This window comes from Cervus elaphus, chromosome 18, assembly GCF_910594005.1.
Source record: "Cervus elaphus chromosome 18, mCerEla1.1, whole genome shotgun sequence".
Lineage (NCBI taxonomy): Eukaryota > Metazoa > Chordata > Mammalia > Artiodactyla > Cervidae > Cervus > Cervus elaphus.
The window spans coordinates 20,718,261-20,743,462 of record NC_057832.1 but is presented as its reverse complement, the minus strand read 5'-3'; the positions used below and the strand labels follow the sequence as shown (position 1 = coordinate 20,743,462).

At 37.6% G+C, this 25,202-nt stretch overlaps 1 protein-coding gene across 4 annotated transcripts in view; it reads left to right on the top strand.

Moving 5' to 3' along the window:
- LOC122673798 (sterile alpha motif domain-containing protein 9-like) overlaps positions 1–16,515 on the top strand; it is a 35,778-nt gene extending 19,263 nt beyond the window's left edge. For 2 of the 4 annotated variants that reach the window (XM_043871659.1, XM_043871662.1), the window contains one exon: positions 9,346–16,515. In XM_043871659.1, the coding sequence (XP_043727594.1) occupies positions 9,346–14,099 (4,754 nt within the window). In that variant the 3' untranslated portion in view covers positions 14,100–16,515. Of the gene's footprint in view, positions 1–1,785; positions 2,018–7,288; positions 7,310–9,345 lie in introns of those variants that run through there. The other 2 variants (XM_043871661.1, XM_043871660.1) reach the window with 2 other exon arrangements.
- Positions 16,516–25,202: the final 8,687 nt, after the last annotated feature.

The window sequence follows — 25,202 nt, the reverse complement described above, 5'->3', positions numbered from 1 at the left end:
GAAGCACACACACAAGGTTTTATGTGTATAATATCATTGCAAACAGAAACAATTTTGCTTCTTCCTTTTCCTGTTTGGAGGCCTTTATTTGTTTTTCTGCTAATTGCTCTGGCTAGGACTTTTAGTTTTATATAGAAGGAAAGTGCCTGGAGTGAGAATTCTTGTCTTGATCTTAGAGGAAAAGCATTCAGTTTTTCAGTACTGAGTATGATGTTAGTTATGAGCTTGTCATATATGGCCTTTACTGCTTTTAGGTAACCCTAATGCTTCAATGTGGAAACAGTTTCAGACTTTATTTTTGGGGGCTCCAAAATCACTGCAGATGGTGACTGCAGCCATGAAATTAAAAGACGCTTACTCCTTGGAAGGAAAGTTATGACCAACCTAGATAGCCTATTAAAAAACAGAGACATTACTTTGCCAACAAAGGTCTGTCTGGTCAAGGCTATGGTTTTTCCAGTGGTCACGTATGGATGTGAGAGTTAGACTGTGAGGAAAGCTGAGTGCCGAAAAATTGATGCTTTTGAGCTTTGGTGTTGGAGAAGACTCTTGAGAGTCCCTTGGACTGCAAGGAGATCCAACCAGTCCATCCTGGAGGAGATCAGTCCTGGGTGTTCATTGGAAGGACTAATATGAAGCTGAAACTCCAATACTTTGGCCACCTCATGTGAAGAATTGACTCATTGGAAATGACCCTGATGCTGGGAGGGATTGGGGGCAGGAGGAGAAGGGGACGACAGAGGATGAGATGGCTGGATGGCATCACCAACTCGATGGGCATGAGTTTGAGTGAACTCTGGGAGTTAGTGATGGACAGGGAGGCCTGGTGTGCTGCGATTCATGGGGTTGCAAAGAGTCGGACATGACTGAGCGACTGAACTGAACTGAACTGAATGCTTCAATACCTAATTTGTTGAATTTTTATCATATAATACAAGTAAAGAATTTCATCAAATACTCTTTCTGGATCTATTGAGATGATCGTATTATTTTTATCCTTCATTCTTTTAATGTGGTATGTTGCATTTATTGGTTTGCGTATCTTGAACCATTCTTGCATCCCAGAGATAAATCCCATTTGATTATGGTATATGATCTTTATAATGCTTATAATGTTCTGTTGAACTTCATTTGCTTGCATTTTGTTGATGATTCTTACATTTATGTTTATCAGCGATATTGGTCTGTAACTTCTTTTCTTGTACTGTCCTTAACTGGCCTTGGTATCATCTTTATGCTGGCCTCATAAAATGTACTTATATAACTGTTCCCTCCTTTTCTGTTTTTTGGAAGAATTTAAGAAGAATTAACATCAATTCTTCTTTAAATATTTGGCAGAATTCACTGGTAAAGCCATGAGATCTGAGGTTTTTCCTTCTTTGCAAGGTTTTAATTACTAATCCAAACTGCTTACTCATTATTGGTCTGGGAGGTTTCAGTTACTGATTCAAACTCCTCACTCATTGGGCTGTTCAGATTCTTCATTCATGATTCAGTCTTGATGGTTTGCATGTTTCTAAGAATTTATTTATTTCTTCTACATTGTCCAATTTGGGGCATATAAATGTTCACAGTGGTCTCTTAATATACCTTGCGTTTCTGTGATACCAGTTGTAACATCTCTCTTTCATTTGTAATTTTATATATTTGAACTTGCTCTCCTTGTTTCTCAGTCTAGCTCAAGGTTTGTAAATTTTGTTTATGTTACAAAACAATAGTTCCCAGTAGCAAGGGAAGGTTGATGCCTCAGTCACTGATTTGGCTGGTCTTCTTTTCTCTTTGCAGTGTTATTTCCTTCATGCCCTGCTGCTTCGAGATACAAACTATTTTTTAAGAAACTTGGTATTGATGCAATGGTGGAGTAGAAGGACCCTAAGCTCACCTCCTGAATGCACCCAAATCACTATCTGAAGAATTATCTGCAGAACAACCGTCATTGAAACACACTGAAACCTACTAGAAAAGATCCTCTACAACTAAAGACATAACAACAACTAAAGCCCATCCCCCCCCCCAGGTGGGTGACCCACAGATAAGAAAATAATTATATTACAGAGGTTTTCTCAATGGGAGTGAGATTCTGAGCCCCACATGAGTCCTCCAGTTCAGGGGTCTGGCAGTGGGAAAATATGACCTTTTCCATGGTTCTTCTAGTTTCTGTTTCACTTATTCCTCTGATCGTATTATTTCATTCCTTCTGTGAACTTTAGGTTGAGTTTGTTCTTGAGGTGTAACACTGGGCTGCTTATCTGAGACCTTTCATAACGTAGGCCTGTGTCACTGTTAACTGCTCTCTTACAACTGTCTGTGCTGCATCTCATAAGTTTTGGTGTACTGTGCTTCCACTTTTATTTGTCTCAAGATATTTGTTGAGATCCCTTTTGACTTCTTCTTTGATCAAATGGTTGGTCAGAAGTATGTTATTTAACTTCCACGTATTTATGAATTATCCAACTTTCCTTCTATTATTGTTTGCTAGTTTCATATCATTGTGGTCAGAAAAGATACTTGATGTGGACCTCTTAAATTTGTTAAGACTTCTTTTGTGAACTAATATAAGATCTATCCTGGAAAATGTTCCATGTGTATGTTGAAAGAATGTGTACGCTGTTGCTCTTGGGTGGAATGTACTGAATATGTCTGTTAGATCCATTTGACCTATGGTGTTTTTTAGGTATGCTGTTTCCTTATAGATATTTTGTCTGAATGATCTATCCATTGTTAAAACTGGGATATTGAAGTCACCTACTATTATTACATATGTCTATTTCTCCCATTTAGTTTTACTAATACTTGCTTTATTTTTAGGTACACTGAAGTACCTAAATTTTGGTATATTATATATTATCATCTTGATGAATTGACCACTTTATCATTATATAGTAACCTTCTTTGTCTCTTTTGGCCGTTTTGACTTAAAGTCTATCTTGTCTAATTACTACCACTCCTGCCTTCTTCTCGTTGCTATTTGCATGGAATATATCTTTCCATCCCTTTATTTTCAGTGCATGTATGTCCTTAAGTCTAAAATGAGTCTCTTGAAAAGACAGCATATCACTGTTGGATCTGTTTTCAATCCATTCAGACACACTATATCTTTTGATTGGATAATTTAATTCTTTTCTATTTAAAGTAATTATTGATAGGTAAAGAGGTAAAGAATCTCTCTCTTCAGGAGATGCAAGAGACATGGATTTGATCCCAGGGTCAGGAAGATCTCCTGGAGCAGGAAATGGTAACCCACTCCAATATTCTTGCCTGGACTATTTCATGGACAGAGGAGCCTAGTGGTCTACAGTCCATGGGGTTGCGAAGAGTCAGACACGACTGAGTGACTGAGTGCACATGCACACAGGATTTGCTGTTGCCTTTTGTTTGCTGTTTTCTGGCTGTTTTGTAATTCCTTTGTTTCTTCCTTCCTCTCTTGCTGTCCTCCTTTGTGATTTGATGACTTTTTGTAGAGGTATGCTTTGACTCCTTTCTCTTTATGTTTTGTATATCTGTGCATGCTTGTGTCCTAAGTTGCTTCAGTCATGTCCAACTCTGCAGGCCTACGCACTGCAGCCCGCCAGCTTCCCCTGTCCACGGGATTCTCCAGGCAAGAATACTGGAGTGGGTTGCCATGCCCCCCGCCAGGGGATCTTCCTGACCCAGGGATCAAACCCAGGTCTCTTAAGTCTCCTGCATTGGCAGACAGGTTCTTTACCACTAGCACCACCTGGGAAGCCCTTTGTATATCTACTACAGGTTTTTTACTCGTAGTAATCATGAAGCTTTACATTATTCATCCTATAGCTATAACAGTCTCTTTTAAGTTTATAACAACTTAACTTCACCCACATACAAAAACTCTACACTTTAACTTAACTTCTCCCTCCACATTTTGTGTTATTAATGTCACAGTTTACATCTTTTATTCATATCATATCTACTAACACATTATCTTACAGTTATTTTTAGTACTTTTGTCTTTTACTTTTATATCAGAGTTAAAAGTGATTTATCTACCACCATTACAGTATTAGAGTGTTCTGGATTTGACTATATTTTCACCATTACAGTAAGTGTCATACTTTCATATTCTTTTCATTTGTCAGCATATTTTTGTTACAACTCAAAGACCTCTCTTTAGCATTTCTTGTAAGATAGGTTTAGTGGTGAATAACTCTACAGTTTTTGTTTTGGTCTGGGAAAGTCCTTATTTCTCCTTCATTTCTGAAGGACAACTTGAAAGTTTCTTAAGTATTCATGGTTAACGCTTGTCTTTTGGCACTTTGAATATGTCATCCCACTCTCTACTGGCCTGTAAGATTTCTGCTGAGAAATCCACTGATAGTCTTATGCGGGTTCCCATGTATGTGGGATTTTTTTTCTCTTGCTGCATTTAAAATTCTTTGTCTTTGATTTTAGTCTTATTATGTGTTTTAGAGAAGATCTTTTTGTATCAAAACTCTTGGGGAAATCTATGAGCTTCAGGAACTTCAATGTCCAAATCTCTACCCCCCACCCCGCCCCCGCCCAACAACTGGGAAGTTCATGGACATGACTATTTTTTTAAAATTTTAATTGGAGGCTAATTACTTTACAATATTGTGGTGGTTTTGCCATACACTGACATGAATCAGCCATGGGAGCACATGTGTCCCCCTTCTCAAACCCCCCTTCCCACCTCCCTCCCACCCCATCCCTCTGGGTTGTCCCAGAGCACCAGCTTTGAGTGCCCTGTTTCATGCATTGAACCTGGACTGGTCATCTATTTCACATATGGTAACATACATGTTTCAATGCTATTCTCTCAAATCGTCCCACCCTCGCCTTCTCCCACAGAGTCCAGAAGTCTGTTCTTTACATCTGTGTCTCTTTTGCTGTCTTGCATGTAGGGTTGTCATTACCATCTTTCTAAATTCCATATATATGCATTAATATAGTATATTAGTGTTTTTCTTTCTGACTTACTTCACTCTGTATAATAGGCTCCAGTTTCATCCACCTCATTAGAACTGACTCAAATGCGTTCTTTTCTATAGTTGAGTAATATTTCATTGTGTACATATACCACAAGTTTCTTATTCATTCGTCTGCCAGTGGACATCTAGGTTGCTTCCATGTTCTAGCTAATTGTAAACAGTGCTGCAATGAACATTGGGGTACACGTGCCTCTTTCAATTCTGGTTTCCTCGGTGTGTATGCCCAGCAGAGGGATTGCTGGGTCATATCAGCCATGATTTCTTTAAATAAACCTTCTGCCTTTTTCTTCCTCTCTTCTCTTTGGATTCCAACAATGAATGGATTGTTACATTTGATGGTATCCAATAATGCACGTAGGCCCTTTTTTCACTCTTTTTCATTCTTTTTTCTCTTTTATTTTTTTCTCCTCTGAATGGAGAATTTCAAATGTATTGTCTTCAGAAGTTCACTGATTGTTTTGCTTGGATGAGTCTGCTATTGAAGCTTTTTATTGAATTCTTCAATTTAATCATTGTGTTCCACAATGCTAGGATTTCTGTTTGTTTTTAATGGTTCCTGTTTCTTTGTTGAACCTCTCATTTTGTCCATTCATTGTTTTACTAATTTTGTTTGTCTGTGTTTTATTGTAGTTCACAGAATTTTGTATGAAGATTATTCGAAAGTATTTATCAGGTAGTTCATTGACTTTCATTTCTTTAGGGTCATTTATTGGAGCTTTATTAGTTTCCTTTGATGGTGTCATGTTTCATTGATTATTCATAATTCTTGTGGCCTTTCATTGTTGTCTACACATTTAAAGAAGCAGGCACCTCTTCCAGTCTTCACAAATTGGGCTTAGGCAGGAAAAGGCCTTCTCCAGTCACCTTGTCCAGAGATTGTAGGTGAATTGTCTGGTAGATTCTGAAGATGAGCTTGATGCTGGAGTCCTCAAGTGGGCAGGCCTGGTGCCTGGGTCAGTGACTGGGCTGGACTAGTGCTTGGGTTTATAAGGGTGGGCTAGTATTTGGGTCCATGGGGTAACCCTGGCCCCTGAAGTCCTGGTGGTGGACTGATAAAACAGAATTTGGCCTATAGCCTGGGGCTGCTGATACTGGCCTGAAGGTTGGGTCCATGAGGTGCAGCCTGACACTGGGGCTGGCCATGTGCCTGAGTCCTCAGGAGCCAGTCTGGAATCTGGGGGCAGGCGAGGAGCTTGACTCCAAAGGAACCAGTCTGGAGTCTGTGTCCATGGAGCCCAGCCCAGCACCTGGGCAAACAGAGAGCCTAGGTTCATAGAAGCAGGCCCAGTCCTGGAGTAAGGCAGGAACCTGACTCTGCAGGAGACTACTTTGAGCCTGGGGTCTCCGGTAACTGTCTTGTTACTAGGGTGAGGCAGGAGTCTTGGTTCATTGAAGCTCACCTCAAGGCTGGGTTTGCAGAGGCTTGGCTAGTAGGGTAATACCAGCTTCATAAAATGAATTGAGAAGAATTCCCTCTTTTACTGTGTTCTAGAAGAGATTATATAAAATCAGTGTTAATTCTTTAAATGTTTGGTAGAATTCTTCAGTGAATCTGTCTAGACCTGGAAATTTTTCTTTGTAGGGAGATCTTTAAAATTAAAAATCCAGTTTTCTTTTAAGTTATGGGACCATTAAAATAATCTGTTTCATATTAAATGGACTACAGAAGTTTGTTTTTTGAGGAATTGTTCCATTTCATTTCAGTTGTCAAATTTGCATGTGTGAAGGAACCTTGGTATAACTTTTTATTGGTTTCTATAGATGTTACATTATGTATACATAACTTGTGATAGTTCAATAGTGGGGTTTTTTTTTTTTTTACCAGTTTGAGTGAAGCATAGAAATCTTCATAGAAGATATCCCTTACCTGTCATAGAAAGCATAGAAGCACAGAAATCCCCTTACCTGTCATGTATAATGATCTTAAATATTTTCACTAAATACATTTAGAACCATATCAGACAGTGGTTTAAAAATCAAACATAAGTTTTAAAAACCAAAGAGAAGTCGTCTATTATATTTACCAGTTTTTTTTGCTTACTGTGTTCCTTTTTCCATCCTAATGTACCAAGGTTCCTTCTCTTATTATTTTCTTTCTGTTTAGAGAACTTCCTTTTCACCATTCTCTTAAGCTAGGTTGTATAGGTTGCCTCTTTTCATATTCCCACCAGTAGTGCACAGAGTTTCCTTTAATTTCTCCACGTCGTCCTCACTCTTGTTATTTTTCTGGACGTTTTTAATAGTAGTCATCATCATAGGGTCGCACAGAGTCGGACACGACTGAAGCGACTAGCAGCAGCAGCATCACAGCAGATGTGCAATGACACAGCATTGTGTTTTAGGTTTGTATGTCTCTAATGATCAGTGATGGTGAACATCTTTTCATGTGCTTGTTGGTCACTGGTACATCTTTGGTCTTTGGAGAAATGTTGAAGTCCTTTGCTCACTTTTAATTGGGTTATTCGTTTTGTTGTTGTTGAGTTGTAGGAGATTTTTTTTTAACATATTCTAGATTAACCCCTCATCAGATCTATGCTTTACAAATATTTTCTCCCATTCCATAAGTCACCTTTTCATTCTATTCATTGTGTCCTTTGATGCATAGTTTTTGAGTTTGATATAGTCCCACAAAAGGGCTTACTTTAAAAGTTAGTACACTTAAAATAATTTCCCACCTCTTTTCTTTCTCTCTTTCCCCAGCTTATTTTAAATTTGAGCTACTTAGTATCTACAGGCCAAATTACTGAAAGAAATTTCACCTAATTAAACTTTTTTAGAAGGCATTACATCTCTGTGGTTTCTGATTGTCATAGTATTTTAAGAATTTCCATCAATTGTGCATATCTTTGCCAGTTTTTGTGTTGATATAGCAAAAGATAAGCTATATCTTTTATTCACTTAATATGAATACAGGAATTACTAACCAGAGAATAATAGCTTTAACCTTGGGCCATTGGTCTGGCAGCTTTATGTCTGGAAGGGGAAGTAAATCCTAACCTGAGTTTTTATCTGCCTCTTGTAGGCAGTATTCCTGTGTATTAATTATTTCATGGAAGTGTACCTATATAGTCTATTTTCCATATCCCCGAGGCTTTTCTTCTTTGTTGATTTGATTCTCCCATAGTGATTTTATAGGAATGGCTCACATTTTTGGAGCAATTTTTGGATTGTACTGAAAGCTATTTAAGCTGTACTTAAAGCTCACATTTTTTAGCCATTTGGGGTTGTACTTAAAACTATTTTTGTCTATTGTTTTTTATCCCTAACCATTGCTATATATCCATAACCCAGATTGCCAATGATTTTCCAAATAGTAGCTTGCCATTTGTATACCAAATAGTAATGCCATTTGTTACTGCCCAGGAATCAGCTATTACCAAATATTATGTGAAAATTTACATGAATGTAATAGTAGCCTCTAAATTCACTACCCAGCAAGCTATCCCAGAAGTCATGAAATTGAATGGCTCACAGATCAATCTAAGGTATTTGAGGCACATCTTCATTGAATCAATTAAAAGGTCTTTCCAAGGGAAATCAGCAAATACAAGATACCTTGTGTCAGTGAAGTCCACTTGCTCCAATCAGAGAGATGCAGAGGGGCATGTATGCCTGACTGCAGCTCTAACTAATCAACTAGCCTCATAAGCTACTCAGGATTTTGTTTATGTTTCTTAATTACAGGACACTAGAGATCAGAATGGGTGTCAACAGTAGGTGACCCAATTAAAATTTTAAAACATATAAAGTGCTTCAAGAGTGCCTCATGAATATTTAATATCTATTTGGCCCTTCAGTCTCTTCCTAACTATGTTTAACACTCACATGTGCTATTTACTTAATCTATGTCTATTATAACATGTTTCACAAATGACTTGCTTCCATACCTTGCTTCGTAAATACTTCTCATTTTACATGTCCATCTCTCTTTAGTTTCATATACCCTTTTTTGTTTCTCTTATTTTCTATAGCAGAATTGAATATTTAAACAATAGAGCTAACACACATTATAGAAAACAACCATTAAGGAGGAAGAAACTTCTCTCTCTCTCTCTCTCTCTCTCTCTCTCTCTACTAGAAGCATCCCCAAGATGCAGTTAATGAATAAGGCAAGGCAAAGGGAATTGTGCATGGTATGTTGCCATTGAATGGGAAAAAGTGCTCACTCATTTATATTTGGTAGTATTTCTCTGGAAGGATATAGAAGAAACTGATAATGGTAATTTCCTCTCAAGAGGGTCATTAGAGGGTGTGTATATCCTTTTGTGCCATTTTCAATTTTCTAGGACACACACATATTGTCAATTGAAAAATTAACTGATTATTTTTTAAATTTCTTTATAAAAATACAAAATAATTTTTCTTTTTCTATACACAGGTATCAGAATGGCAGCACAACTTAACTTACCAGAAAATACAGATGACTGGACAAAAGAGGATGTAAATCAGTGGTTAGAAAGTCATAAAATTGAACAAAAACACAGAGCAATTTTGACTGCACAAGATGTGAATGGTAGAAATTTGAAGTACTTAACTAAAGATCACCTTGTTGCTATGGGCATAACATTTGGACCAGCTATCCAAATAGAGCATCTCTTCAAAGAGTTGCTGGAGACATCCTCTGGAGATCCTTTCCAGACATGTAAGAGTGGAAAAGGCAGTAAAAGTGTTCCTAAAACACATGAGAAAGATGGAGAGACTTCAAAACAAAAGAATAAAAAGAAATCAGATAAGGTTAATGACTCTACAGTGAGTACAGTTACTAAAGGTTCTAAGTCACTGAAAAATGAGTTCATGGAAGATGAAATAGATGACACAAAGAAAAAGCAGCCATCCACAGAGCCGACATGCGTGTCATACCCTTTTGATGAATTCAGTGATCCATATCGTTACAAATTGAATTTTAAACTGCAGCCTGAAACAGGACCACTCAATCTCATTGATCCAATACATGAATTCAAAGCCTTCACAAACACAGAAACAGCCACAGAAGAGGATGCTAAAATGAAATTTAGCAATGAGGTTTTCCGATTTGCTTCTGCTTGTATGAACTCACGTACCAACGGCACCATTCATTTTGGAGTCAAGGACAAACCTCATGGAACAATTGTTGGCGTGGAATTTACCACCATCACCAAGGAAGCTCTCATTGACCACTTCAATCTGATGATCCACCAATATTTTGAAGACCATCAGGTCCAAAAAGCAAAGAACTGCATTCGAGAGCCAAGATTTGTAGAAGTTTTACTGCCAAATAGTTCTCTATCTGACAGATTTGTTATTGAAGTGGATGTTGTTCCAAAATATTCTGAATGTGAAGTTGATTATTTCCAGATTAAAATGCAAAATTACAGCAACACAATATGGAAACAAAGTCCAAAATTCTCAGTCTTTGTGCGAGATGGGGCCAGTTCTAAGGACATCATGAAAAGTAATGCAGATTTCAAAGCATTTAAATTAGATTTGAAAAAACTGGCGGAATCTAGGAAAGAGGCAGAAGAGAAATGCAGAGTAAAAATAACTAAAAAAGAGAGCGAGGGGCCAAAGCTTGTTAAATTGTTGACTGGAAATAAGGATTTGTTAGATAATTCATACTACGACTGGTACATTCTTGTAATAAACAAATGCCATCCTACACAAACCAAACACTTAGATTTCCTAAAGGAAATTAAATGGTTTGCTGTGTTGGAGTTTGATCCTGAATCTGTGAGCAAGGGTGTGGCCAAAGCATATAAAGAAACCCGAGTAGCAAATCTTCACTTCCCAAGTTTGTATGTGGAGGGGAAAACCACAAATGAGAAGATTGCTAGTCTGAATCTTTATCAACAACTCAGCTGGATTTTCTGCAATGGCCGGTTAGATCTTGACAGTGAAAAGTATAAACCCTTAGATGCAAGTTCCTGGCAAAGAGAAAAAGCGTCTGAAGTCAGGAAACTGATATCATTTCTTACCCAAGAAGACATAATGCCAAGAGGGAAGTTTTTGGTGGTATTTCTATTACTCTCCTCCGTTGATGACCCAAGAGACCCCCTCATTGAGACCTTCTGTGCTTTCTACCAAGATCTCAAAGGAATGGAAAATATATTGTGTATTTGTGTAAATTCACGCATATGTCAGGGATGGAAAGATCTACTTGAAGCAAGATTAACAACACAGCAAGATGAATTATCAAACCAATGTATTTCTTCTTTAAGTCTTGAAGAGATAAATGGAACTATTCTTAAGCTAAAATCTGTGACTCAATCTTCCAAGAGATTTTTACCATCTGTTGGTTCATCTACTGTCCTTCTGAAAAAAGAAGAAGATATCATGACTGCTCTGGAAATTCTCTGTGAAAATGAATGTGAAGATACAATCTTAGAGAAGGACAAAAAAAAATTACTTGAATTCAAAGCATTGAAAGAGGAAGATTTTTATCGAGGTGGCAAAGTAACATGGTGGAATTTCTACTTTTCTTCTGAAAACTATTCTTCCCCTTTTGTGAAAAGGGATAAATATGAAAAACTTGAAGAAATGATTCAAAGAGGGGCAGATTCTTCTAAGTCGACGTGTGTCAAAATTATTCATCTGTATCATCATCCGGGCTGTGGTGGGACTACGTTGGCCATGCACATTCTCTGGGAACTAAGGAAGAAATTCAGATGTGCTGTACTGAAAAACAAGACAGTGGATTTTTCTGAAATTGGAGAACAAGTGACTAATTTAATAACCTACGGGACAACAAATAATCAGGAATACTTACCTATATTGCTGCTTGTCGATGACTTTGAAGAACAGGATAATGTCTATCTCCTGCAGGCTTCTATTCACACAGCTGTAGCTAATAGGTTTATTCGATATGAGACACCTCTAGTGATCATCCTAAATTGCAGGAGATCACAGAATCCTGAAAAAAGTGCAAAGATCTCAGACAGTATTGCCCTAATACAACAACTGTCTCCCAAGGAACAGAGAGCTTTTGAGCTTAAATTGAAAGAAATTGAAGACCAGCATAAAAACTTTCAAGATTTTTATTCCTTCATGATTATGAAAACCAACTTTAATAAAAAGTACATAGAAGATGTGGTCAGGAATATCCTGAAAGAACAAAATATTTCCACCAAGGAAGCAAAGCTTTTTTCCTTTCTGGCCCTTCTTAACTCATACGTGCCAGATACCACCATTTCATTATCACAGTGTGAAAAGTTCCTAGGAATCACAAACAAGAAAGCTTTCTGGGGAACAGAAAAATTTGAAGACAAAATGGGCACCTACTCTACAATTCTAATAAAAACAGAGGTGGTAGAATGTGGTAACTACTGTGGAGTACGCATTATTCACCGTTTGATTGCCATTCGTTCATTGGAAGAGTTGAAGATAAGCTATGACTTGGATAAGAGTCAAATTATGCTGGATATGCTAACAGAAAATTTGTTCTATGATACTGGAATAGGAAGAAGCAAATTTTTAGAAGATGTGCAAACATTGCTGCTCACAAGACAGCGCAATGAAAATGAAGGTGAATTAGGAACTTGGTTTTCCCCGTTCATTGAAGCATTACATAGAGATGAAGGGAATGTGGCAGTTAAAACTGTATTACTTGAAGGCATTCGTCGGTTCAACCCAAATGCATTCATTTGCCAAGCCTTGGCAAGACATTTCTACATTAAAGAGAAGGACTTTCACAGTGCTCTACAATGGGCAAAGCAAGCAAAAAAGATAGAACCTGACAATTCTTATATCTCAGATACACTGGGTCAAGTCTTCAAAAGTAAAATAAGATGGTGGATAGAAGATAATGAAAGAAACAGGAGCATTTCTGTTGAAGAGCTATCTGAGCTTTTGGATTTAGCAGTACATGCCTCAAATGCATTCAAGGAATCTCAACAGCAAAGTGAGGATAGAGAGTATGAAGTTAAGGAAAGGTTTTACCAGAAGTCAAAAAGGCGGTATGATACTTACAATATAGCTGGCTATCAAGGGGAGATAGAAGTTGGGCTCTACACAATCCACATTCTCCAGTTCATTCCTTTTTTTGACAATAAAAATGAACTGTCTAAAAGAGATATGATCAACTTTATATCAGGAAGTAAAGACATTCCTGGAGACCCAAACAATGAATTTAAATTAGTCCTCAAGAACTTTATTTCTTACCTAACCAATTTGAAATTTTCTTTGAAAAAGTCCTTTGATTTTTTTGATGAATACTTTGTCCTTCTAAAACCTAGGAACAATATTAAGCAAAATGAAGAGGCCAAAACACGGAGAAAGGTGGCTGGGTATTTTAAGAAGTATGCAGATATATTTGGCCCCTCAGAGGAATTACAGAACACAGATTTTGGCCCAAAGCTTAGTTTGCCACTTCAGGTAGAGCTGTATCGGAGAAGACTGGAAGTTTTAAAAGCGGACAAGTTTTCTGGACTCTTGGAATATCTTATCAAATCTCAAGAAGATGCCATACACACCATGGAAGATATAATGAACAAATATACTTTTCTCTTTGAACAATGCGCTGTCAGAATCCCGCCAAAGGAAAAGCAAAATTTCATCCTGGCCAACATCATTCTCTACTGTATTAAACCAACCTCCAAAATAGTGAAGCCAATTAAAAAACTGAAAGAACAGCTTCGAGAAGTCTTACAACAAGCAGGAATGTCATGTCGGTATCCAGAACCTTATTTCCTAGCTTCCCTCTTATTCTGGCCAGAAAACCAACAACTAGATCAAGATTCTAGACTAATGGAAAAGTATGCTCGGTCACTGGAAAATTCTTTTCGGGGACAATATAAGCATATGTATCGTATAAAGCAACCAATTGCTTATTTCTTTCTTGGGAAAGGTAACAATATGAACAGACTTGTTCACAAAGGAAAAATTGATCAATGTTTTGAAAAGACAGCTGATATTAATTCCTTGTGGCAGAGTGGAGATGTATGGAAGGAGAAAAAAGTCCAAGAGCTTTTGCTTCGGTTAAAGGGACGAGCTGAAAATAATTGTTTATACATAGAATATGGAATCAAGGAAAAAATCACAATACCCATCACACCTGCTTTTCTGGGTCAACTCAGAAGTGGCAGAAGCATAGAAAAAATATCTTTTTACCTGGGATTTTCCATTGGAGGACCACTTGCTTATGACATTGAGATTATTTAAGAGTTTGGCCTTCTCCCTCCAGGAATATGGACAAAATGCCACTTAATTTTTGAGACCCAAGAAGTATACTTTTTTTTTTTTTTTTGGAGGATAATTGCTTTTCAGTGTTGTGGTGGTCTCTTCTGTGAATCAGCCATAATTATCCCTTCCCTTTTTAGTCTCGCTCTTCCCCACTCCCCACCCATTTTACCCACCTAGGTGATCACAGAGCACCAAACTGGACTCTGTGTGTTACACAGCAGTTCCCCGCTGGTTTACTGTTTTACACATGATAGTGTATATATGTCATTGCTACTTTCTCAATTTGTCCTACCCTCTCCTTCTCCCACCATACTTTAAATTGGCAAATTTATAGATACAGCCTCTATTTTTTTGGCCCTGTGAATACAGTATTTATATTTCCTTGTAAGCATGTTGTAAGTCCCACATCGATTGTGATGAGAAAGCAAGGAATGAGAGATGTGAAAACTATCTCCTATCTTCCTTGGCTTGGACAACACCACTGAGGGCAGAATAAGAAGGAGCCGGATGGAACTGGGCTTCCCAGGTGGCTCAGTGGTAAAGAATCTGCCTGCCAAGCAAGGGACACAAGAGACATGCATTCAGTCCCTGGGTCAGGAAGATCCCCTGGAGAAAGAAATGGCAACCCACTCTAATATTCTTGCCTGGGAAATCCCATGGACAGAGGAACCTGGCATGCTACATTCCATGGGGTCGCAGAAGAGTAGGACACGACTTAGTGACTAAACAACAACAACATGGAAGGAATGAGAAGCAGTGAATGTAATCATTCAGCTGCACAGAAACCCACCATTCCCTCAATTAACCAACCAAGGCATGGATTGAGGAAGATTGTCTACTTTCTTCTTAAATGTGAAAATTTTCACATAACCAAAAGACAATGGTTATGGTACCAAGACATTATAATATCTGCAAAACTATTTCACAAAAAAGGTGAAAACCTCTCAACAATAACATTTAATCTTACCAGGAAGACTGGAAAGGTACTCTGTACTTGGCACTGAAGGATCTTTCAGAGCAGAGGACCAACCAGTTCTCTGAAGGTCATAGCCATAGAAGTATGCAGATCTTACCAAAGTAGGTTGGAGAAGCAGGCTTCCTTTTCATGAAGTAGGTGACAATTGAGCAGAAGTGAATTTTGTTTCTATAGCTAAGAAGCTCATAGGCTTCCAAACAAACAAAAATACAGCAAAATTCCAAAGCTAAGGAATAAAAAGGACTCTTGTGAAAAGATTAATGAGTCCCCAATCCAGGGGATCCCATTGTTCTAGCAAGTATACATATAACCAATGCACAACCAATGATAGGTCATCAAAATGTCATTTTCCCTAATAGAATTATGGATCTGGGAAATCGTCAGTGGTTACTAAAACTGATTTTTTTTAGAAAGCTGATAAAGAACTATAATAGATGAGTCAAACTGTCCTAAATGCTGATCAATATTAACGTTGCTGAGAGAGGCCCAGACATTACTGTCCTGGAAGCGCTATAGGAGTGCACACTAGAACCCTGAGACAGTCTCACTAATTAAATGAACCTGAATCTAATCAAACCTCTGGATCTTACTTCCAATATAAAGGAAATACAGACATTGGATATGTTTCTAAGTAATTCTGTGTATGGGATACGGAGATGGATAAAAGAGAGTAGATGGACATTATAGCTGCAACAAGATTGAACCAGAGTTAACAACTGCTATGTTATGAGGACATGAGAGGTCATCAGACTCTGCTCTTCTCTTTGGACTGTGCTTTTGAAGTTTTCTGTTATAAAATATTTGTAAAACCAACAAGAAATGCTGTTTGTTTTTGCCTTAACAGTCCCATTCAATTTTTTTCACTGGAGGAGGTTTTTCCTTTGCTCCTGCATGAAATTTCAGCTTCATAACTTATTGGCTCACTCTTGGCATAAAATAATCCTCTGTTCAAACACAGTCTCAATTTACAGATGAGAAGGTCAAGTCACAATAATTTCTCTGGGGCCACTTCCCATACTGTTCCAAGTTTTGTTCTACTCTACAGAGAATAGTCTCTGTTGGAGTCCTCTCACCTTCCCAGGTGTTCCTTTTGAACTCAGACCAGCTTAGGCAGGTACGTGAGAAGCACTTACGGATGTTTGTTCTACCATTGGTTCAGAGTGCATCTAACGTCCAGTCTTGAGAACAACATGCCCCATATAGCCAAGAGGATGCATCAAGCATGCCACATGGTCCTCTTGAAGCCTCCTCCCCACCTCCCAGGCTCAGGATGAGAGTCTCATGGTGCTTGGGAGAATTTTCACCAAAAGAGCCTGTTGATAAACCCTCTCTTCCTCAATGCCAGCAGTGGACAAGCTACAGCTTGTGGGCCAAATCCAGCCTGTCATTTACTTTTAAATAAAGTTTTATTGGAACACAGCCATACTCACTCATTTAAATACTGGCTTTGGCTGCTTTTGTGTTGCAACAGAGTTGAATAGTTGCAACCGAGCCCATCTAGCCCACAAACCTGAAATATTTGCATAGCCATCTGGCTCTTTCCAGAAAACACTGCCAACCCCTGCTCCATGCTATCAACTCTTTTATGTCTTAATTGTAGGTCAGTTGTCTAATTGGTTCTTGGACATTTACCTTGAAAATACACATCTTGGTGTATCATCTAACTTTGGTATCTGAGTTCTGTCATTTTAGGGCCAAAGTTAAAATTTAAGAAGAATTTTATCTCACAAAATCTGTTTTTCACAGATAAATCTAATTATGCTTTATTTGGGGACTCTGTATGCCTAACTTGTTCATCCTAAGAAAGCCAGAGTCCCAGACTGGCCCATGCTGCTGCCTCTCCCTTTTTTGGGATCTGTGGGGGAGTGGGGCGGGCAGCCCTGCTAGTGTATCTCTCCCTTTCAAGAATTTCTAGACCATCTCTGGAGAGCAGATGGCTATGAGGTGGGGTGGGGTTTGAAATAATGTGCTAACATATTTGCTTTTTTAGGCTGTTGTTTATTCTGAGCTGCCTTGACTGGACTCTCCCTTGCAGCTGCAGTAACTATGGATCTTTATCAAGGTGGTCTTGGGGTAGAATCCCTCTTTTATTTTACCATGTGATATAAAACATTTATTTTTGACCTGGCCTGTGGCTTCCAACAGCAATATGTTTCCTTTTCCTAGTATGCAAGTACTGGCTTTGTTTGCTCAATTTTGTGAGTGCTTTGGAATTTAGATGATCATATAACTCAAGAGGGACTTCCCTGGTGGCTCAGATGGTAAAGCATTTGTCTACAATGTGGAGACCGGGCTCAATCCCTGGGTCAGGAAGATCTCCTGGAGAAGGAAATGGCAACCCATTCCAGTAGTCTTGCCTGGAAAATCCCATGGACAGAGGAGCCTGGTAGGCTACAGTCCATGGGGGTCGCAAAGAGTTGGACACAACTGAGCAACCTTCATTATCGACCTTCATTATAACTCAACAAGATCATGATCACTTTATTATCTTGCTCAAAATAATAATTATAAACATCATCAGCATCCAGGCCACTTCACCAAGGAACAGCAGAGTAATAAATGTGTGTCAGTTTTTCTTTTTTGCAAATTAAAAAAATAGCTGAATTATGCTGGACAAATTTGACAAGTGTATTGATCTAGCATTCTCTTTACCTATTTAGCTTTATATTTTCCTTAGGTCCATGGAATTTGGTCTTGAAAAACAGAAATTTGGAATGTTAGATTTAAATATTAATAATTTACTATTCCGTAAGCCAGCAGTTTCAGTTGAACAGAATCCCCTGAAAGGTGTTTCCAAATTGCCTGTTCTATCTCCCAATTCAGACAGAGTCAACCTAGACCAAGAAGGCATCAGATATTTTTTTGTTTAACTTGAAAATCATTGATTAGGTCATTGTAATACAAGTTTCCCAGGAATTCCCTGGCAGTTCAGTGTCTAAGACTCAGAACTTTCACTGCCATGGGCCTGGTTTCAATCCCTGGTCGGGGAACTAGTATCCCACAAGCCATCTGGTACAGCTTCCCCACCAAAATAAGAAAAAAGTTTCCCAACTCAGTATTCAGAAAGAAATATTAATCAACTCTGTTAAACAAATGGTGGCCAGAACAAATGAGCTTTGGAAACTTAATGGGATTCTTCTTCTGGTTATTTGGAATGTAGATTAGCAAAGAAATCTCAGTAACATCAAAGGGAAGATCACTTTTTAAATAGACTAAGTTATTTCTCTTAAAAATTTTTACTTTATTTCCTCACTTATTTTTATATTTCTTGCTTCTCCAAAGGTCTTTCTGTTGGAAACTTGGAAAATACTAAAAAAGAGCTCCTATGCACTGAAATGTTTATAGATTTTTCACCTTCTCTTTTCCTACTGTCAAGAAGCCCAGCGCCAATTAAAGTATGTATACTATTATTCTCTGTTCCTTTCTGTACTTTCAAAACTTAATTATGTATGTACACCATCACCATAATATTGTAGACCAGTTTATAATTCTAGGGCAGGCTTTGTAGCCTGAGAGTCCTATGTCTCCACTGAATACATTTAAAGTAAGTAAAAAACTATTTTCTTTCATTAGTGGAAGGAGAAAATTGTTCAGTTTGAAATCCAGAAATTTACCCTTTAGTTAAATGTTATCATCATCTCATCCTATTTGTTGAAAATATAGTTAAAGCCTGTATTTTAGTGATTTACTTTATGTCACTTGGCTAGGCCACAGTACCCAGATATTTGGTCACCCACATGTTATATCAAACAGCCATCTAGATGTTGCAGTGAAGGTATTTTTAAGATAATATTAGCATTTAAATCATAGATTATGAGTTTAATCCTCCATAATATGGGTGAGCCTCATCCAATCAGCTGAAGGCCATAAGAGAAAAAGGACTGAAGTCTTTTAAGGAAGAAGTTCTAGAGAGAGCGCCTCCAAACTCCAGCTACAAAACAAACACGCACCACACACATACACGCTATGTGCGAGTGTGGATTGTGTGTGTGTATACATCTTTCTCTGTCTTGTTGTTGTTTAGTTACTAAGTCCTGTCCTACTCTTTGTGACCCCATGGACTATAGCCCGTCAGGCTCCTCTGTCCATGGGATTCTCCAGGCAAGGATACTGGAGTGAATTACCATGTCCTCCTCCAGGGGATCTTCCCATCCCAGGGATCAAACTCACGTCTCCTGCTTGGCAGGCAGATTCTCTACCACTGAAGGCCTGGGAAGCCCCTATATATATATATATATACATATATACACATCCTATCAGTTCTGTTCTCTAGAGAACTGACTGTCACCATCCTTAAACCAAAAATTAGCCATCAGGAGTCTCAGATCTTCCAGAAACCAGCCTTGGTATCCTTGCTTTGATCAGTCACTGGTTGTGAAAGGTCCATGGAATTTGCCTTGATGCAAATGCAGGAATGAATTTCAGAGTCCAGCAGCAAAGGTGCTTGGTCCATTAAGCTCCCTACAGTTAGAGATCTGCAAAGTGCATCTTCACGGCTATCACAAACACCAAGCTCAAATAAAACAAAATTAAAGTAGTTCCAAGTCCTAGACAAAAATGGATTACATTTGGTAAACTAAGACAATCTGATTTCTGAATGTCTACACAAGAAGATGTCTCTTTAAATATCTCTATGGAAAGCTCCAAGTGAGCTAAGTGTTTAAGAATAATTTAGCATTAATTCAAAATCATGATACAGGAACAAAAAGACATTATAGCTAGTTTATTGGATAAGAAAGAAGTTGAGAAGGTCCCTGGTGGTGCAGTGGATAAGAATCCGCCTGCCAGTGCAGGGGACACAGGTTCGATCACTGGCGCTGGAAGCGCCCACATGCCTCAGAGCGACTAAACCCATGCACCACAACTGAGCCCATACTCCAGATCCCACAAGCTGCAATTTGCTGCAACTACTGAAGTTGCATGCCTTATGTGTTCCACAATGAGAGAAACTACCACAATGAGAGGCCCACACACCACAATGAAGGCAGCTCTCACTAGCTGCAACTAGAGAAAGCCTGTGCAAAACTCAAAGACCCAGTGCAGCCAAAAAACAAATCAATAAAAGAACTTGGTCTGCACGTAGTTCTGATTCACTGGTCCATGGTAATGGCTAGACGTAGGGTGAAGGTGAAAGCCGCTCAGTCAGTCCAACTCTTTGCGACCCCATGGATGACACAGTCCGTGGAATTCTCCAGGCCAGAATACTGGAATGGGTAGCCATTCCCTTCTCTAGGAGATCTTCCCAACCCAGGGATCAAACCCAGGTCTCTCACATTGCAGGTAGATTCTTTACCAGCTGAGCCATTAGGGAAGCCCAAGAATACTGGAATGGGTAGCTGTTCCCTTCTCCAGCAGATCTTCCCGACCCAGGAATTGAACCAGGATCTCCTGCATTGCAGGCAGATTCATTACCAACTGAGCTACCAGGGAAGCCAGATATAGGGTAACAGGGATCACATAAAATAGAGAAAAGTATCCATTTCACAGAAATGGGTTGCTCATTCGTTTAGTGTGTTTCATGCAGTATTATATTCTGCAGTCTGAAGTGGGGCTTTAGGATTTCACTGGATCCAAACACAGAATCAGCAATAAGAAAATGACAAATGAAAAGGTAGCATGTTCTTTTAGTCTCATTAAATATGACATCAATAGTTCAAGATCTTCAGAATTAATGAGAAAATCTGTTGCAGTTCATGTTCTCCTGAAAACAGACTCAGACACCGATGTGACCAGTCCTCAAGTCTTCAGGGTGTTTATCTCCCATCCTCTAGGGCGCTTGTTTCTTACCAAGTGTTCTAATGTGCTGGCCTGCTCATCTGACTTGATTAACATGATGTTATCAATGTAAGGGATCACAGTGATGTTCAGCAGGATGTCCAGATATGTGCATTAATATCGTGACAGAGGGACCAAGAATTTATGCAGTCTTCAGGCAAAGCTACTGACTGTATACTGCTGTCCATTTCTGATCAGGCTGGACCATAAGGCATTGTCTAAACAATGCCTTCATATCATGTGCCTGACAGCATTCTAATCTTCTCTGGGGAAGATGCCACAACTGTCAGTGAAATTGCAATTAGGGCTTCTATTGGTTAAGTCTGTAGTATTTATTGTCTAGAGAAGAGGTCTTAACAACTTCAAACAATAAGCATAAGGGATGCATATTCTTGGACTATAATGCAAGGAAGTCAGAAGTGGATCATAAAAATAACTAAAATACCCCTATATATTTGGAAATTTAAAAACAAACCAGAAAACTTATAAGCTAACAATAAAATAAAAAAGTAAATTTTAAAGCAATTGCAACTGAATAAAAATTAAAACATTACATTTTAAAACTTGTGAGATGCGGCAAAAGTGTTACCTGGAGAAGAACGTATAGCCTTAATTACTGATTCCAGATAATAAAACATAATGAAAATTAATCAACTGGGTGTAAACTTATGAAAAAATAGAATATCTCAAAGAAAATTTTAAGGTATATTACAATAAAGATAAAAGCAGAAATTAATGATATAGAAAAGAAGAAAACAGAAGAGCTGGATAAACTAAAAAATGGCTCTTTGTAAAACCTAACAAAATATGCAGACTTATGGCATGATTGATCATAAAATAATTAAAGAAGAAACATAATTACAGATAAAGCTAAAAATAGATTTCAGCTTTTATGAGGATGGATTAGACACACTTTTCCCCATTCTTTTCACTAACTACAAAAGACATACAAAAGATGGCTTTTAAAGGTAGACAATGGAAGGTAAACTAACTAGGGACCTAGCTATCGAAAGAAACAACGTGATGCAGGGTGTTATCATCACCAGAACTCTCATCCTCATTCAGTGGTCATGCCCCACTGCACTGTCAATGGAGGCCAGTGGGGAGGCTGGGAGGAACAGGGCAGAGCGCACTCTCATTCTCCCTGATGGAGTGGCATCACAAAAAGTCAATTACAACAGAAACTTCACATAAGATTTGGAACCTCATAACAGGATACCCCAAATGTCCAGGCTTCAATAAAAAAAAAAAAGTCACGCATCATACCAAGAATTAAAGAAAAGGCCTCAGAAGGAATGAAACAATACACTTGATTGATGCCAATACCAAGATGACAGAGAGATTTGAATTCTCTAACAAAGATTTTAAAACAGTTATGGTAAAAATCCTTGACTGAAGACATTGAAGGTACTTGAAACAAATGAAAAAAGAGTTTCAGCAAATAAATAAATTTAACAAACAAAAAGAAGATGTAGGAAGAACGATATAGAAATTTTAGAACTAAAATCACAATAATTAAAATAGACAACACAAAGGACTAACTCAGCAGAATTCAGGGAACAAAGGAAAGAATTACTAAACTTGAAGATAGAGTAAAAGAAATCACCAATCTGAAAAAATTGCAGAGAGATTCAAGAACCATGGGTCCATTAAAAAAAAAATCTGTATTTTATTTAATAGTAATCATAGGAGTGGAGAAAGAGGGTGGGATTGAAGAAATTATTGGAAGAAATAATGGCTGCAAACTTCCCAAATTTGGCAAATATATAAATTTACAGATTCAAAAAGCCAAGCAAACTTCACCTGAATAAACCCAAAGACAAACACACCAACATATACTAGAGTCAATGATGAGAGAAGAATTCAGTGAAATTGAATTCAGAACAACAAATATAGAGAAAATCAACCTGTAAAAAGCTGGTAATTAGAAAAGAAAATTGACAAACCTCTAGTAAGACTGACAAAGAAAAAAAAAAAACAAAAAACAAAGAATTACCAATATCAAGGAACAGGGGTATCATTACAGACTCCAAAAACATTAAAAAGAGGGAATACTATGTGGGAGACCTGGGTTCGATCCCTGAGTTGGGAAGATTCCTCTGGAGAAGGGAAAAACTACCCACTCCAGTATTCTGGCCTGGAGAATTCCATGGACTGTATAGTCCATGGGGTTGCAAAGAGTCAGACATGACTGAGCAACTTTCACACACACATGAACATCCCTACACACATAAATTTTACAACTTAGATGAAGTTGACCAATTCTCAGAAAAGCAGAAACTACTATATCTTATCCAGTGTGAAACAGATCATTTGAATAACCTTATAAGTGAAAGTAGCTCAGTCAAGGCCAGAATGCTGATAGCTGTTCCCTTTTCCAGGGGATGTGGAAAATCCCAAACCAAGGATCAAACCCAGGTCTCCCACATTACAGGCGGCTTCTATACCATCTGAGCCACCAGGGAAGCCTGAATAACCTTATAACCTCTAAGGAAATTGAATATATAATTTTTAAATTCCCAAAAATGAAGTCTCCAGGCTCAGATACTTTTACTGGAGAACTCTGCCAAAACAAGAAAAGCAGTGTTAATGCCACTTCTATACAATCTTTTCCAGAAAATAGAAGAACCACTCCTAATTGATTTTATAAATTTAGAATTACCCTTATGCAAAAATCAGACAGACTGCCTCACCTAAAAAAAAGCAGACCAATATCCCTCATGAACATATACACAAAAGATCCTTAACAAATATAAGCAAACAGAATTCACATATAAAAGGATTATATACCATGACAAGTGGCATTTATACCAAAATATGAGGGTGATTCAATGTTCAAAAATTAATCAACTACCATATTTAACAGGCTAAAATAGAAAATTAAACAGCAAATCAACTTATAGAGAGAAATCATGTGACAATATTCAACATTCATTTGTGATAAAAAAAATCTCATAGAAAACTAGGAATAGAGGGAGACTTCCTTAACTTAATAAAGAGCATCTACAAAAAACCATGCAATTAAATCATACTTAATGGTAAAAAAAAAAATAAATGTTTTTTACCCCAAGAATGAGAAGTAGGCTAAGATATCTGCTCTTATCACTTTTATTCAACATTGTACTAGAAGCTCAAGCTAATGCAATAAAGCAAGAAAGGAAATTAAAAGATACAGATCAGAAAGGAAGAAATAAAAACTGAAAATTATGTAATTTTCTACATAAAAAAATCCTAAGTAATCTACCAAAAAAAAAAACAAAAAACCACACCTAGAATTAATAAGGGAATTCAGCACGGTCACAGTAGACAAAATGAATGTACAAAAATAAATTTTTTTTCTATATATGAGCAATAAACACATGAACACTAAAATAAAATATCAATACTATTTATAATCACTCAAAAAAGGGAAATAGCTCAATTTAAGTCTAACAAAACATGTGCATAACTCTTATATTGAAAACTACAGCATGCCAATGAAAGCGATCAAAGATTAAATGGAGAGACATACCATGTTAAAGGATTAGCAGACTCAATGTATCCATTCTCCCCAAACTGATACATTTTTAGTGAAATTCCTATTGCAATTTCAATAAGATTCTTTGTATAGACAAAATTATTATAAAATTTATATAGAAAGGCAAAAAAAGAATAGCTAAAGCAATCTTTTAAAGGAATTAAATGGGAGGAGGTGACTTACCTGATTTCGAGTCATAAAATGGTCAAGGCTGTATGACAGAGACAGATACAAAGATCAAAGGGACAGAATAGAAAGCTTATAAATAGCCTCACATAAATATGCTCAACTGATATTTTACAAAGTTGTAACATTAATTCAATGGAGGAATAATAGCCTTTTCAACAAACGGTGCTAAAGCAATTGATCATCCATAGGTTCAAAAATGAACTTAAACCTCGTGTTTAATGCAAAAATTAACTCAAAATGGGTCACAGGTTTAGATTTAATTATGTTTTTACAATTTTATAACATTATAAAACTTTTAGGAAAAAACATGGGAGAAAGTATTTGGTGTCTAGGGCCAGGCAAAGAATTCTTAGACTTGACACCAAAAGTACCATAGAGGAGAAGTTAATAAATTGGACTTGATCAAAGTCAAAAACTTTTGCTCTGTCAAAGATTCTATTACGAGGATCAAAAGACAGAGATAGAACAAAACAAAATATTTGCAAACCACATATTTGACAAAAGACTATTGTTCTGAATATATAAAGAAGCCTAAAATCGCAACTGTTAAAATCACTCAACTCCATCAGAAATGGGCAAGGGTGCATGCTGCAACTACTGAAGCTGGCGTGCTCTAGGGCCCATA